General features: G+C 28.4%; 2 protein-coding genes across 17 annotated transcripts; one reads left to right on the top strand and one right to left on the bottom strand.

Moving 5' to 3' along the window:
* Positions 1-3173: 3173 nt before the first annotated feature.
* Positions 3174-6388, bottom strand: MED21 (mediator complex subunit 21). Of its 7 annotated transcripts, none has more exons than XM_089080808.1 (4): positions 6366-6388; positions 4388-4475; positions 4185-4296; positions 3174-4092 (listed from the first exon to the last, which is right to left on the bottom strand). In XM_089080808.1, exons 2-4 carry the CDS (start codon positions 4427-4429, stop codon positions 3710-3712), a joined length of 537 nt encoding a protein of 178 aa, XP_088936934.1. In that variant the 5' UTR covers positions 4430-4475; positions 6366-6388; the 3' UTR covers positions 3174-3709. The 7 variants fall into 7 exon arrangements, with proteins under 7 accessions (XP_088936934.1, XP_011633913.2, XP_088936932.1 ...); XM_011635611.3 differs by lacking the exon at positions 6366-6388 and adding an exon at positions 5337-5482; XM_089080806.1 differs by lacking the exon at positions 6366-6388 and adding an exon at positions 5238-5377.
* Positions 6389-10903: 4515 nt separating this feature from the next.
* Positions 10904-17653, top strand: sstn (stepping stone). Of its 10 annotated transcripts, none has more exons than XM_089081357.1 (5): positions 10904-11532; positions 13464-13703; positions 13793-14073; positions 14163-14454; positions 14566-17653. In XM_089081357.1, the coding sequence occupies exons 2-5, from the start codon at positions 13700-13702 to the stop codon at positions 16326-16328; spliced, it is 2340 nt and encodes a 779-aa protein (XP_088937483.1). In that variant the 5' UTR covers positions 10904-11532; positions 13464-13699; the 3' UTR covers positions 16329-17653. The 10 variants fall into 10 exon arrangements, with proteins under 10 accessions (XP_088937483.1, XP_088937484.1, XP_088937485.1 ...); XM_089081358.1 differs by having other exon boundaries at positions 10904-11419; XM_089081359.1 differs by having other exon boundaries at positions 10904-11412.
* Positions 17654-17778: the final 125 nt, after the last annotated feature.

Here is a 17778-nt window from a genome sequence, read left to right on the forward strand (position 1 = left end):
TCGCTCCAATAGTAAACTATTTACGATTCTAATAATAATGAATAGTAAGTGCCCTATAGTTACTATTCGTTCCAATAGTAAAGTATTTATAATTCTAATAGTAATGAATAGTAAATGCTTAGTAACTATTCATCCAATAATAAACTATTCATGTTTTCAATAGTAATCCCATATCCCATAATAGTACAAAATTTCAATAATTTTCTGAATAGTTATATTTCTCAATAGTTCTCAATAGTTCCTTTCCATACGGGTTTCATTATTTATTCATTAAAAACGACTTAAAAATGACGATTAAATGACAATATATTTACGACAATATTTCATGACAAATGTTACGTTTATTTTATGTCGTTTTTTAGTAGACTGGAAAATGATCTTAAATCATCGTCATAATGACGTTATTTTGCTACTTGGGATATATAGATTTTATACGAATAATCGTTCAATATAAATACAGAATATTCGTATGATATCATGTGTTGCAAAGGTATATTCAGTATATTCTGAAGATGAGCTTAAGAATATACAAGAAATGATATGCCATCAAAATTGAAAGATATTTATTATTAAATTCGGAAAAATAAACGGAGACCGACTGGATTTGAACGCGGGATCCCTCGCTTACTACCAAAACACTTAGTCTGCACGACCACGACGGCTCCTCTGTAAGTTAGCTGTTTATAATCCGAATTCTTCATGACCGCTTACGGTCATCTATTTCTTACAGTACATTCAGTATAAATACAGAATATTCATATGATATCACTGTTAGGGTATATTCGGTATATTCTGAAGATGAGCTTAAGAATACGAGAAATGTTATATTATATCATCAAGATGAATCATATGAATGTTCTCTGGTATATTAGGCAATAGTATGACCACAGTATTTTCAGTACGAGTGTAGAGTATTTAAATGATGTGTATTAGGGTTGTTGTATATATTTTGTTTACTTTTTTATGAATTTGTTAATAATTGTATTAAATATGGCAAATATTTTTTTTTATTTATATATTATAGTTAATTAAGAAAGATAATAATTAATAATGTTATTTTATTATGTATTCATTAAAAATGACTTAAAAATGACGATTAAATGATCTATTTATGAATAATTAATTAAATTAAATTAATTTAAATTAAATGATCTATTTATGAATAATATTTCGTAACAAAGATTACGTTTATTTTACGTCATTATTTAGTACACTGATGTCGAATGACGGAAAATGACTTCGAAACATCGTCATAATATTCAGTATAAATACAAAATATTCATATGATATCATATACTGTTAAAGTATATTCGGTATATTCTGAAGATTGGTTTAAAAATATATGAGAAATGATATACCATCAAGATGTCATATGAATATGTTCTCTAGTATATTAGATAATAACACATATGACCACAGTACTTTCAGTACGAGTGTAGAATATTCGAATGATATCATGTGTTATTAGGGACATAAGACATGCAAAATATTCTATAGTTTCTTTTTAAATCAACAATTACAGACAATTTTTTTTTTCAAAAAAATTGCAACTTTTTTTTTCAAAAAAATTGCAACTTTTTTTTATTATCATTTCAAGACCCTAATAGCACTCGTTTATCTTCTGAGAATGTTCCACGGGATATCATACAAGTATATTTGAGATATTTTCCGAACATTCGAAATACGTACTATGATATACTGTGGAATATACTTAGAATGTTACTACCATTCACTAATCTAATCCGTAATATGTACTGGAGAATATCTCGCAGTATGGCCATAGATTAAAAATGGTTTAAAAACAGTATATCATCATGCCCTACATGTCATGTAGGACATGCATAAGGGTATCCCAGAGAGCCATATAGATCGTTAAAATCTGTAATATATGTGACACTTTTACAAAAAAATAAGTGAAAAAAATGAAAAAAATGAGTGAAAGTAAAACATTTTTTATCTTGTATCATTGTTTTTAAAATGGTCACCCATTCTACTTAGGATTCTGTTCGATGCCGCTTAACTTCTGTAATGAGATGAAACCTGCAACTGAAATGATGATATAGATGAACACAGAATTTTGACATAAAATATGATAGATCTGATTAATGAATGTTACTATATTGTCATATAAATAGTCTCAATTTTAAAATCTCGATTGCATATGTAATTCTTGTAGATAATGTAATTACATACATAGAACCGTGAACTTATATTATGTTTAATGAAAATCATTTTTATTATGAAAATTGTTTATAAATTGTTGAATATATTTTATTTATTTGTTTATGAATTTGTCAATAATTGTAATAAATATGAGAAATATTTTTCTTATTTATATATTATAGTTGAATTAAAAAAGATAGTAATTAATAATAATATTTCATTATTTATTCATTAAAAATGACTTAAAAATGACGATTAAATGACAATATATTTATGATAATATTTTATGACGAATGTTACATTTATTTTACGTCGTTTTTTAGTACTGATGTCGAATGACGAAAAATGACCTTAAATCATAATGACATCTTGCTACTTGGGATATGACAAATGATATTCTACACAGATTTTATGCGAATAATCGTAGTATATTCGGTATGATCATAGAGTACGTTCAATATAAATACAGAATATTCGTATGATACCATGTGCTACTAGGATATATTTGATATTCTGAAGACGAGCTTAAGAATATACAAGAAATGATATACCATCAAGATGTCATATGAATTTGGTATATGGTATATTAGGCAATAGTACGTATACAGTACTTTCAGTACGAGTATAGAATGTTTGAATGATATCATGTATTATTAGGGGAGAAATCAATATTTTAAAAAATCCTACGTCAGACGATAATCATAACAGTATAAACGATTTTTTTTAATTTGCATAAGGTCTATTCTTTTTGCTAAACTGGCTGTGGCTATTAGTTCACAGTTTATCTTTCTTTCTTATATTGGAAGAAGAAAGATAAACTTTGAACTAGTGCAGCCAGTTCAGCTAAAAAGGACAGACCTATAGGTTGAACCGTTTTGCCGAAATCATGTACACCGAGTCCGTTTCATGAAAAGTGTTCCCACAATTGGATCAGGTAGCCACCATTTTGTCGTTCAAATGAGATGAAAACATTTTTTACACTAGAAAAGATGTATAATAAAACTCTCAAATTAGTTTTTCAATCAAATTATTCATTTTTTCCCAAAGATTCACAAAGTTAGAATTGATTTTTGGGTGCCAAAGGTGGAGGTTCCTTCTTAAGGCTAAAATAGCTACTATAAAGTCTTTTTCCGAAATTACATGAATAATTAACATATATTATAAAAAGCTCGAATTATTTTTTTAAATATAAAATTTTTGGTTAATATATAATCTCATAAGTTTACTGTAATAAAATTACTTTATTCTTAAATAAAAAATTGTTTGATTTTCTTTCATTTTAATAAATCTAAGTAATTTCAATATTTTTAAATTCCAAATATATTATCAAACTTATTTCTATTATAAATACAATTATACTAAAATACTGTGCATAAACTATTATTTTATCTAACAAAATTTTTTATAACAAAAAGAGAACTTACAAGTTTAATAATTAAATAGTAATCTTAATCATCTTTTAAACATAAAATTAATATCAATTTAACTTTCTATAAGTTACAAAAATTACATCCTTATTATATAATTATAATAAATCGTAAATACGTCATTGATTCAATGAATTAGATGAAGGATCCGATAGTTGATGTGTATTATTAGAAGGCACAGCATTTATAGAACTCAAATTCTCTTGTTTTATATTAGAATTACCAAGATTCATATTGATCACAGTTGTCAATATAGGATTTTGCATATCTAATTGACTCTGTGCAATATCTTGTAGAGCCACTTGAATTCGTTGGAGGAGCGTTTCACCTTGTTTCACCACTTCTTCCAGTTGTTCACCAGCCTGTTGATTCTCCTGTTCGAGTCGACTGAGACTGGCAACTTGCAGCTCTTGTGATGACTCTTCACTTGGCAAGCTCTCTATTAATGTATCTATATCTTTAGCACATCTTGCAATGAGATTGGCAAATAAAGCAGCATAATCTAAAATGAGTAACTATGACTTATCATCAACATATATCATGTTTAATGTAGCAATTTACATCAATGTATATTAAAACATATAAAAAAAAAACCTTCTTGAGATTGATGCGGCTGTGGAGTACCAATGCGATCAAAACCAGGAAATTTACTAGGTGTAGAATACTGTTGTAGAATACCAACACTGTTACAGAAATGCTCTGCTTGCTATATAATTGATATTTAAGTTTGTTAAAACATGTTTGGCTAAAATGTTTGGATAATAAATAAAGTAATAAACAAAAAAAAATTGCATTACCTGATTTATGGTGTCTTGTAATTGTGTCAAACGATCTGCCATAATTCCAAATTAATGTGAATTACTCACAATTAATTTGAAGAACTTCCTATAAGATATTTATATAATATTTAACCAACAAATAAAACCTTTTTATGAAAATTTAATGTAATATATTAAAAAATATATATATTATTCACTTTTTACTTTTCTAATACTTTCATACATATTCAAAATTTTAAAAACATTTTTCAATACTTATTTTTTTTAATATTTGTTGAGAAAAATAGTTATTTAGATCTATTCTTTTTAGCTAAATTAGTTGCACTAGTTCAGAGTTTATCTTTCTTCTTCCAGTATAATGAAAGAAAGATAAACTGTAAATTAGTACAACCAGTTCAGCCAAAAGAATAAATCTTTTATTTATTCTAAAGCAATGGCTGCGTTCAGCAAAGAAAGCAAATTTGCAACTGTCAAAATTTTTGATATAATTGGTTTTTGCTCTTAGTTCCTCATGGATCTAAATGTATAAATCACTCATATTTAGAAGAAACTTAGAAGAACATAGAAGAACTTTACAAAAGCATTTTACAAAACTGTTTTTTTCTGTTGAACACAGCCAATAATCTTAGGAAATTATAAAAAGTCATAACCTATATACACTACTTTCACTATCTTATAATAACTTTTTCTTTTATTAGAGTTCTTAAGGCCATTGCACATGAAACAATTTTAATCGTAATCGTAAGATTGTAAACAAATTGACCAACCAGAATCAATTATTTTCCTTACAGTCTAAAAATAATCGATTGTAGTTGGTCAATTCGCTCACAATCTTACGATTATCATTAAGATTTTTTCACGTGCAATGATTTTTAAAGCTGGTAGCAGATTTTTAAATCAGAAGCCTATATGGCAAAAATCAAATAATGTATAACATGTATAAAAACAAAATTTAAGGAAGTCTTACAGTCCCCCAAACTTTTATATCATACTAGTAGCGAATTCCATTCACTGCACTACACTGGGCTAGTGCATACTAAATGCTGATATACATGAAATTATTGAAATGTAAAAATACATAAACACTTCAAAATAATTATATAGTCAACAATGAATTTGTCATTATTTAATTGAATATGAATTAATAAGAAATAAATACTATTAATAATTTCATTATTAAGGAAGATATTATGCTACATTTAGATTATTTTATATGTAGCAGTCTTTAAAGGCCATTGCACGTGAAAAAATTTTAGTGGTAATTGTAAGGTAAGCGAATTGAGCAACTACAATCGATTATTTTTAGACTGTAAGGAGAATAATTGATTCTGATTGTTCAATTTGCTTATGATCTTACGATTGCGATTAAAATTTTTTTACGTGCAATGGCCTTAAGGATCGGCAAGAGAGACTATGGAGACCTCTATCAAAATAAATTCCTTTTCATTCATATTACGGTCAAAATGCTGCGAGAAAAGTTATATGATTATGATATTTATAATCAGAATATTTGCTTGACGAAAGCTACAGAACGATTTTTGTAAGATGTGTGAAAATAAATAATTCATTTATGCGTAAATAGATTGCACTAGAGGACAATAAGATGCAAATATTTTCATCTATTGTAAATTTTTTTTTAAGAGCCAAATTGCAAAACCGACTCTGTAGCAAGAATCATAATTTTATAAAAAATACTCATGGCAGAATATTGCTTCGAGATAATATATGGACTCAAATATATATCTGCACTGTAAATAAGGAATAGATAGTTACATTTATTTTAATTATTTAAGAGCTAAATTGCAAAATTGACTCTGTAGGTAGCTTCGTAATTGTAAAAGAAATTATCTTAACAAAGTTTCATGACAAAACGTTTCTATAAGAAAATATAATTGAGTACAGATACATATCTGCACTGTAAATAAGGAATAGATAATCATTTTAGATCAAGTCGGAGTTAACTAGTCACTCCTGCCCACCCTTAATGTGCACTAACTTGGTAATGTAGTGAATGGAATTCGCTATAGATTGCTTATACCTGTGCCAGACAGAAACCTGAGAACGACCACGGTCACGATTTACCTGTTACCTTATTTTAAGCGCCAATGTCCACGATCATAGACATTGAACTACATAGCTATGTCCATGAAATTGGTCGGTAGGTACACGACTATATATGTTAAAACAATCAGTTTTGAAATTAACCCACGGAAACAACGATATTCGTTAAACACCGAGTAACAATGGCAATACATCAATATAATGATTTCCTCTTTAACAATATAACTATTACGTATAACATTATATATATATTAGAGGTATACTGTTGAGTAGAAAATTATTAATATTAATGTGATATTACTGTTACTTAATGTTTAGCAAATAATAATCCTTACATTTATTTCTGAATAGATTAATTGCTATGGTACAGGGTGCATTAACATATTAGGCAGTAGATCGCACGCGTTCACGCATGCATCCATGTGCGAACAGTTGAGAAATTTCATTCTTGCAATTTATCTATTCAAAAATAAACATAAGATTGTTAATACTAAGTAAGGGCATATCAATACATTATATTACACTACAATCATATTATACGTAATATAAGATCAAAGAATTTAGTTAAACATAAATTCTATTTATGGCAAATATTTATTAATACTTTTATAAATTACAAAAAAGTTAAAATCGATGTTAATTTCGTGAATTTTAATAACTTATTTCCCTATAGAAATTTAATGCCGTTAAATGATTAATTATTTTGTCTATTAAAAGTATTCTTCAACGTATTTAACTCGAAATAAGTAATTTTCAATATTAAAATGAATAATATTAAATTGAACTTCCATAAGTGGATTATTAATCATTTCATTAAAAGAATTATGATTACATTGTAATTATAATTATATCATCTTGTTAAATCATATTAGAATAAGTTGAATACTTAAAATTGTTTAGTAAGTCTAAAGAAATAGGTAAAATTTTCGCATAAGAAATATATATAAATGTCTAAATATAAAAATTTGAAAAAATAAATGTTTAAATAAATCAATTTTCTTATTTAGAACAATTCTCTTTTTTCTTTTCAATATTGATTTTACAAAAATTTACAGTGGTCGATAATTTGTTTGATGAATTTCGTAATGTAATGGCAATGTCATAATAACATAATTTAAAAAAAAAATGTAAAATTATCATATACAATAAAAATGTATAATTATCATATAACTTCTTTTAATGATTTTTTTTAAATATAAACCTGTTATATTAAAGAGTACAATTTCTCGTCAAATTTTTAATTTATTTAGACATTTACATATTTATATTTATATTTCTTATGCGAAAATTTTACCTATTTCTTTAGATTTACTAAACAATTTTAAGTATTCATCTTATTCTAATATGATTTAACAAGATGATATAATTATAATTACAATGTAATCATAAGTCTTTTAATGAAATGGTTAATAATCCACTTACAGAAGTTCAATTTAATATTATTCATTTTAATATTGAAAATTACTTATTTCGAATAGTTAAATACATTGAAGAATACTTTTAATAGACAAAATAAGTAATTAATCATTTAACGGCATTAAATTTCTATAGGGAAATAAGTTATTAAAATTCACGGAATTAACATCGGTTTTAACTTTTTTGTGTAATTTGTAAAAATATTAATAAATATTTGCCATAAATAGAATTTATGTTTAACTAAATTTTTTGATCTTATATTACGTATAATATGATTGTAGTGTAATATAATGTATTGATATGACCTTACTTAATGTTAACAATCTTATGTTTATTTTTGAATAGATAAATTGCGAGAATGAAATTTCTCAACTGTTCACACATGGATGCATGCGTGGTGCGTGAACGCGTGCGTACAGGGTGTTGCATTAACATATTAGGCAGTAAATCGGGTTGCGTTACAGATTTTGCAGAGGCAAATGCGATTCAATGACAGCATATACATGTATTATCATAATTTACCGAGCGAGTGGATCGTCTCTATATCAATAAAATTTGCATCGTTCCAATTATGATGGACTTGAATAATAATTGCTGTGATTATTATAAGGGAAGCCGAAACGACAATTAAAGATGAAAAAATTAAAGCAGCAAGTCGCAATATAACACCTGCTATGCTAAGTACAGTGCGACATAGTTTCATGCGGAGAGTCGCATTATGTTTAGAAGAGTCTGGAGGATATTTTGAACATTTTTTATGAAATGTTTTTAACGTTTTTAATATTTTCAAAGTTTTCAATGTTTTTAATATTTTTAACATTTTTAATATTTTCAAAGTTTTTAATGTTTTTAATGTTTTGTCATGTTTGTTTTTTTCATCACGTTAACTTTAACTTTAAATTTAATCATGTTAACTTAAATCGTACACCACTTAAAATTCAATTTTTCATCTTTAATTGCCGTTTCGACTCCTCTTATAATAATCACAGCAATTATTATCCAAGTCATAATTGGAACGATGCAAATTTTATTGATATAAAGGCGCGCGATTCACTCGTTTGGTAAGTTATAATGATACATGTATATGTGTCATTACCTATTGAAACGCGCCTGCCCCTGCAAAATCTGTCACGCAACTCGACATACAGCCTAATATGTTGATGCAACACCCTGTACATAGCAATTAATCTATTCAGAAATAAATGTAAGAATTATTATTTGCTAAACATTAAATAACAGTGATATTACATTAATATTAATAATTTTCTACTCAACAGTATACCTTTAATATATATATAATGTTGTATGTAATAGTTATATTGTTAAAGAGGAAATCATTATATTGATGTATTGCCATTGTTACTCGGTGTTTAACGAATATCGTTGTTCCGTGAGTTAATTTCAAAACTGGTTGTTTTAAAAATATATTCGGATAATGATCTTTTATTACATAATTGTTAATGAAACACACTATTCAAAAATTTGAATAAACGCGAAAAAGACAAAAATAATTAACGTAACGTATGTATATTATAAATTTATTTTATATATTTTTTTATATTTTACATATTTGTTACAGATATTTTACATTAGTTGAAGATTTGTATCGACACTTCGTGGACATAGTACAGAACAGAATCACAAAATCGTGAACATAGTTGTGTTACCTACCGACCAATTTCATGGACATGGCTATGTAGTTCAATGTCCGCGATCGTGGACATTGGCACTTCAAAATAAGGTAACAGGTAAATCGCGACCGTGGTCGTTCTCAGGCTTCTTTCTGTATGAAATTATAGAAATGGGATCGTCCCGTTTGATCACATTGCGATTGATTACAGCCACTCACAGCGGCCGGTGTCTAGAGGTTTTCCTCTGTTCAAACGCTATGAGTGGTTGGTGGTCAATTGCAACATGATCAAACGGGACACTCCCATTTCTACCCATCCCTATGAAAATACATACGAAATATGAAATAAATGTATAATAACATAATGAGTAATTATCTGTGATATTTTCTATCAGTAATTATTTAGAATATCGGTCTTCACTTCCGATTTTGATAAAATTAGGCTCAATCGACGCGATTTCAATCAAAATAAAAGAATCTGGCAGAAAAACTGAGTATGCGTTGTGAATCTGTACGCATGATAGGGGAGTACGGGGAACGAACCTCCCTGAATGGGTGTCGAGGAGACGAAGCCCCCTCGTCAGGGAGTCAATCATGTAACTTTTTCCCTAGAGCGGAAATGTGAAAAGTGAAAAGTTTCACATGAAGTTACGATCATGTACGATTTTGCGGGATCATGTAATTCTCTCAAACATGAAAATGTGAAATTTTTCACGTGAACTTTTTCGCCATGTACCTTGGTGGCGGAAAGACGCAAATCTAGGGAATTAATAAATATGCTTCGGAATTAGAGAAGATTAGGACTGCGTTAGGATTAAGTGTACGTAATACATATACAATTAGTTATTAAAAGTGTATATAATATTGTACCAATAAAATAATTTTCATTAGCTATAAAACCTATGAAATTATGTTTCATGATTTTCACTTTCCACGCATTCAAGCTACATACATAATCACTATACGTGAAAAGTTTCACATGAAATGTCAAGGGGGTCAATCATGTAACTTTTCCCCTAGGGCGGAAATGTGAAAAGTGAAAAGTTTTACGTGAACTTACGATCATGTACGATTTTGCGGGATCATGTAACTCTCTCAAACGTGAAAATGTGAAATTTTTCGTCATGTACCTTGGTGGCGAAAAGGCGGAAATCTAGGGAATTAATAAATATGCTTCGGAATTAGAAAAGATTAGGGCTGCGTTAGGATTAAATGTACGTAATACATATATAATTGGTTATTAAAAGATGTATATAATACTGTATCAATAAAATAATTTTCATTAGCTATAAAACCTATGAAACTATGTTTCATGATTTCACTTTCCACGCATCCAAGTTACATACATAATCGCTGTACGTGAAAAGTTTCATGTGAAATGTCAAGGTGTGAAAAATGAAAAGTAAAAAGTGAAAAATGAAAAGTGAAAAATTTCACGTAAAGTTACATGATTGACCCCAAGGTGTGAAAAATGAAAAGTAAAAAGTGAAAAATAAAAAGTGAAAAATTTCACGTAAAGTTACATGATTACCCCCTGATTCTACGTCGTATGAGGAGCGAATTAAGACACGGTGGAAACTAGACCACTGATGATTCAATCGAACCTTTTGTCTGATCAAGTATATACAAATCACACTATGGATAGGTTAGCTTCAAATATCAACATGAAAATGCATCTTTAGGAAATAAAAGAGATAAGAATAATGTATATTGGGTGAGACAAAAGTATGTGTATGATTCAATTTCGGAGTCAAATGTCGGGGTTCCTTTGTAATTATGTTTTTCTTTGTTGCGTTATATTGAACGTTGTCACTCGTGTAAACTAGGTATTGAAAGCGTCATGTGTTTATTATTATTCAGTAACTAAAATTCAAATTTCGAAAGGAACTAATGAGTAGAACTCTCGTCATCTCGGCGTCGGTTCACGTTGAATACTGTTGAGTGTTGGTTATAATACTTTGTTTGAATTTAAGAATGAATAAGAATCTAAATTCTCTGTTTTACATGTGTTTGATCTTATAAACAATCGAAAATGGCTGGCTTTAAAATTGATAAAGTAATCAATATATTTTTTGCGATGTTTAACCTAAGTATTTAACCTAAGTTATAAATAAGATGAGAGCTAGTGGATTTTGTTTGAAAAGGATTGAAGTGAATTAGAACTAGAGATACTTGGAATATATAAATATTTTTTAAGAAAATTAGAAGATTCACATAAAAATAATAATAATAAGGAATGTATTCCTATATCCGTATATTAAGAAATTTTAAACAAGCAGAAAATGATTTGTACTGTTATATATTTTAATACTAGAATTACTGAGATTGAGTACTCTCCTAGAACCGCCAATTTGGCTCCTATCTTTTTTTCAGTTAGTGAAACATTACTTTGCATTATTTAAGATTGTATATTCATATATTTTTTATATTCTGTACTGTATAATATAATATAAAAAAGACAAAAAATTGAATACAATCAGAGAAATATATAAACTTTATAATTATTTAATATTCTTTAAAGTTTTGTTTAAAAGAAATGTTTTATTATTATAAGTAAAATCAATGAAAAGTTGTACATTGATTATTCATATAAAAAAGAAAGACATAATATGCTACAAACAGTTCAACAAAAATTTAAATTTTATATAAAAAATAAAAAACAACGTTTAATATATAGTTTGTACACATAGTTTACTTCTTACATTTTTAATATAAGCTTTCTACTTTTATAAGCTGTCTACGAAACAAAAAGAATAATATAATTTTCTTTGTAAAAGTATAAAATATAAAATAAAATTTTCACATATTTTCAAGTGTTTCACAATAATAAAAAAAATTAAGAGATTTACACAGTTTACATGTAGTTGTATATGTAGTTTATTTTTGCCTTACATTTTTCACATAAATGTTTATTGCACGTTATTGAGCACATTCCAATTTTGATGATTTTTCTTTGTAACTTTACAATGTAATTTTACTTGACACATGTGACATTTTTCATCATCATTTTTTGCACTTGGAGTTCAATTGCTACATTTGTTACTTGTCTTTTTCCTATATATGAACATGCAAGTTCTTTGGATAACTGGGATAAATAATTTTTTTTTCTAAAAATTTTGTTCCCTGTTACTTCTTTCTACATTTTATTATTCAGGCATTTATTGCTGCCAAATCTAAAATGTTATAAAATATATGAAATGGGCCAACGATGAGAAAATGATTTCACACTATACTTTTTTATCAACTGATCTATCATATCAATTCCATATTTAGTGGAATTATAGAATTCAAATTTTTTTTCTATTCTCTTCTCTTTTTTCGAATTTTTTTTCTTTTTGAAGAACTTTAACTTGATTCATTCTCATCTTTTCAGAAGTATTATTTGATTGCAACATATATTCCTTTCATTATCGCTTTTTTACTAGACTTATGACTTTCATAGAAAGATACATCTTTGGATTGGTCAGCCAAGATTTTCAATATTTCTTCTAATTTGCAATGCCATATCAATTACACAATTACATAAAGTTTACCTGCACTCAATTCAATAATCATATATTTGATTGTTTCGCCGTTTGCATGTATTATTCTTCATGGTTATGATGAATAAATTCATTACTATAGAGAGAAAATAATTGCAATAAATATATCAGAACCATAGAATAATATTTAACATTTAACTTAATATTTAATATTTAATATTTAACTTTTAACATTGAGAATTTGAGAAACATTGCACGATTATTTGAAAATATGCATAGAATGCCATATTGGCAGCTTTAGTGGTTTAAAATAAAAATAAAATCTATAAATACGAATGAAATGGATTAAAATTTCTTCTGTAAATCAAACTTTTAAAATAATAAAAAGTCTCGAAAAATTCTGAAGCAATACAAAACTTTGTTGAAATTATATCAATTTTAAATGTCGAAGCCAAATTGTCTACTTTAATGGTTTTAATGTTAAACAATACATTTTTTGTTATAGAAAATTTTGGAAAATTGGAAAATTTCACTGGAATTTTCTTTTTTAATTATTACTAATTCTGCAAAATTTATTTGTAAAGAAAAAAACATTGATTTATATGAAAGAAAAAATTTTCTTCTCATTATAATTATAAAATAGCATCATAATTATGCCTATTAGAATGCTTTCCAAGTGCACTAGATTAGAATAAATGTAAAGGACATTATAGCCTATACTCTTATATTTTGTCTAATAATATGGGTAAGTATCATTAATTGATATACGATGTATTTTTTAGCAATTTTACTTTTAACTAATTATAATATTGAGATTATTTTATAATTGCTTAGTGATGGCAGGAAACGAAAATGTGCCAGGAGCCTTGGCAGATGACACATTATCTGTGAGACTGCAATGGTTACGTCAGCGCAGAGAAGCCTTGCAAGAAAAGCTTGCTCAAAAAAATAATGAATTAAAAAATCTATGTATAGAGGAGGCAGAAATAACAGGTATTTTATCACCGGACATACCTCTGGAACCTGGTGAAAGTCCGCCATCTTTTCATAGAAAAGTAGACACTTGCTTTATATATCCACAAAAATTGATCAACAAGCTGAAAACAACTGATGTTGTAAGATGTTTACATTTATTTTAAACTGATGTAACATAATTGTACAGCAATTGATAAGTATGTTATTGAAATTCTATTTAAATGTTTAGGAGGAGTCGGAATTAGAGTTAGAAAAGCAAGTACAGCTCGGAATTGTAGAAACCGCATTGATTATCATTAATGATCCTACAGAAAGTAAGGCCACGCGACGCAAACATAGACTTGCTTATCAACAAAGCCAGCGAAGGTTACAAGAATTAGAGATGGAGCTAAATTTTATTAGACAGACTCGTGGTAAAGTACATCGACTGCAATCGTCAGGAAGTTGTAATACGCAATCGCATTCACATATTAATGTAAAACATAGAATAAAAAAGCCACGGCCACCTTTAGATAGTACAGGTATTATATATGAAATCAAATTACAGTAACAAATTTTTAAATAATTTTGAAACAAACAAAATTTTAATTTATAATATATAATTTAATTGTGTGTATATGTGTGCATGATAGGAAATGACATAATCACTCCGAAATCTGTTGGAAGGAGTATACTTCATGAACCTGGTGTTAATTTAAGTCCCTTGGGATCAGAAGATAAATTGAATAGTTATACCGGACAAGAATATGAGAAGCAATTGGTTGTATCAAATGTCTGCAATCATCACAATAGTACTTATCTCAATGCAAACCCTGTTGAACAATCGAGCGTTAAGATTGTGGAGCATGATCACAATGATAATCATAATATTTACATTTTACCCGATCAGTACCGCGTACGCACGTATTCTCATGGAAGTGGTGAATCTCGCGGCCATTATCAAGATATCGAGAAGACGTATCATCCTTATGTGCCGAATACCTATACCGAAGACGAGCGTCAAATACGTTATCGTCAATTCCAACATTTGCAAAAGCAACAGCAATTGCAAGATCAGATACAGCAGAATCACAGACTACAGTATACAAGTTCTTTCGAGTACAAACGCTTAGATAACACGGATATACGGAAAAGCTGTCAAGCAATCTATGACAGAGATTTTCGCGCATCTCATTGCTTGCCCGATTATCAGACTTGTAAGAATGGTGCACAATCCCAACTGCTTTTACAAAGGCGAGATCGCGACTCACCATTATCGTTCTGCATCAAAAACTCGCAACACAGTGGTGGTAGTACATCAATTGAAGCACAATTGTCGTCTGGTTATTGGGCGCGTCACAATGATGATATTTATTGGGTGAGCATAGACGAACCCGATAGATTTGGCAGTTTGGATCGCAGACGCCGAAACGCTCAACACAACGATAGAATCAGTGAGGCAAATTTAGACACTCAATCACGTTATCGCATGGTCACCGTTGCATACAATAAAAGTACATCAAGCAGCAATGTTACTACATTATCAAATCAACATCATTCCATTCATCTGTTACCATTGTCCGAGCAAATACCATTGATCAATAGTAAAATGCTGTTGCGCACACAGTCGTTAGGAAGTGTAGAGACTTGGCAATCAAGTCATTCGTACGATTCACATAATTGTAAGGATGCGCCTGTGCCGGAATACACTACTAATAACAATCGTAAGAATCGTCAAAAAGAGTGGTATGAAACATCTTTAGATATGGAAACGAATGCAGATTTAGATCATAATCTGGCTATCGCGCGAAAAAATGCACATTATCAGTCAAGTCCTCCACTAACATGTATCAAAACTACAAAAAACGCAAGAGATAATCAAATGATTAGCGAGTCATTGCCTATGCCAATGAATCCAATGAACAGTCACAAAAGGGACAAATCTGAGAAGCGGCAATACGCGATACAACAATCTCATTTTCGATATGATCAGTCTACAATGAGACCAAAAGTGCTGGAAATACCGGCCGAATCAAAGCCATCCCTAGATGTTTGTGACAACGCGATACAGCCGTTAGGCTCATCGCAAAATTGCACAGTTGTGCAGCCAGGAAAGTATCAGCCATATAGGGAAGTAACAAAGCCCTTCGAAATGTCAGACTTTTATAAATACTCAACGAAATTCCGCAAGAGAAATGAAAGCGTCATGCAGTCTCAGCTCGAAAACAGAGATTCTTCGCTCCAAGATAATCGTTCTGTAGAAGTAGACATCAATGATTTATCCAGAGATTCCAATTCTTTTAATTTTGAACAGAATGGCAGTGTCGGTAATGTTATCGCCAATCCAGTACAAAGAAGACTGTATCAACCGGTTCAGCGCATGACTTGTCAGCCTTACCTCTCATCATTGAGATAATGTGCGCGCGCGTGCGTGCGTGCGTGCGTGTAATGTAAAATTTATTTACGTTAGGATCAAATACAGAGTTATCACATTATCATACAATTATCTATAGAATCATTCAAAATATTTCAAATAGGCTGGTCCTATTGATAAATGTTTCTTTTCTTCTTAGTCAATTAATTCACTGATTGCACATATAGATGACATAGTCAAAATGTAATCTAAATATCTTCTGTTTCTCCTTCGAGAATCAATCTTTCTAATAATCCTAATATACTTAATCCAGAAAAAGCTACTTGCAATTGTTATAAGATATTCTTTAATATGATTAATTTATATATTTAGATCCAGTGAGAAACAAAGGATAAAATCATATTAAAGAATCTTATAACAGTTGCAAAGCTCATTTTTCTGTTGAACATAATTTCTATAAAACTGTAATATATGAACATTTTTATTTTAGCAAATTCGCTATCTGTATCACATATATAGATAAATTCTGTAATATGAAGAAAATTATATTCTGATTAATTGATCCCAATGGCAATTAACTGATTAATATTGGGACCTGAATAGTGCCTTTTTAAAGGAAATATCAAGTAGATCATAAAATATTATATATTAGGATTATATCTTAATTCAAAATTATTCTCTATTGACTTCTGATATGATTGCATTTTTTTTTATTTAGATAATATAAACTAAAGTTTCTTTATAGATATCATTAAATTGATAGATTATTAATATTGATTGTTAAATATAGTTTTTTCCTCAATTATATTATTAGATGATATTAAGAAAGAATTAAGAATATTTACAGTTTTATTATATATGTATATATGCAGATTATTTTTAGATTTTTATAGATTCTATCGAAAATATTTATTATGACTGAACACAAAATGTGTAAGTATACATTTTATATAGTCTTAAATGAAAATATCTAACACTTTTACATAAGAAATAAAACCATGTGTTCTTAATATTAGAACTAATATATGTGAATAATACTTTTACATATAAATTGTTCATAAATGCGTATATTTATATACTGCTCGATACATATAATTGAAGAATAAATCTTATTAGAAATTTTATTTATTTACCATAATGTTCGGGAATCTTAAATCTATAATTATTGCTTAATTCATGCTTGGGCTTATACTACTAATTTTCTTGTAAATATAAACAAACAACAATATATTACTGCTATTTGAGTATAAAACATGTGTTACCTAGATTTAGCTTTGATTTACATTTTTGAATATATTATTTTTAGGAAATCTTTTTGTATTGCTTTATATAATCTCACATCAATAAAAACGCTAATTTAATTACAATCATAGTATATTTTATTCATTGTCAACGAACCTTTGAACAATTGAAAAGCAACGAAAAAAAATTTTTAAGTGACGTGACAGCATATTTGAGAATCTCAAGTAATTAATATCATAAAATACATTTG

The sequence above is a fragment of the Pogonomyrmex barbatus genome, unplaced genomic scaffold, assembly GCF_055798465.1.
Source record: "Pogonomyrmex barbatus isolate J1 unplaced genomic scaffold, ASM5579846v1 scaffold4, whole genome shotgun sequence".
Taxonomy (NCBI): domain Eukaryota; kingdom Metazoa; phylum Arthropoda; class Insecta; order Hymenoptera; family Formicidae; genus Pogonomyrmex; species Pogonomyrmex barbatus.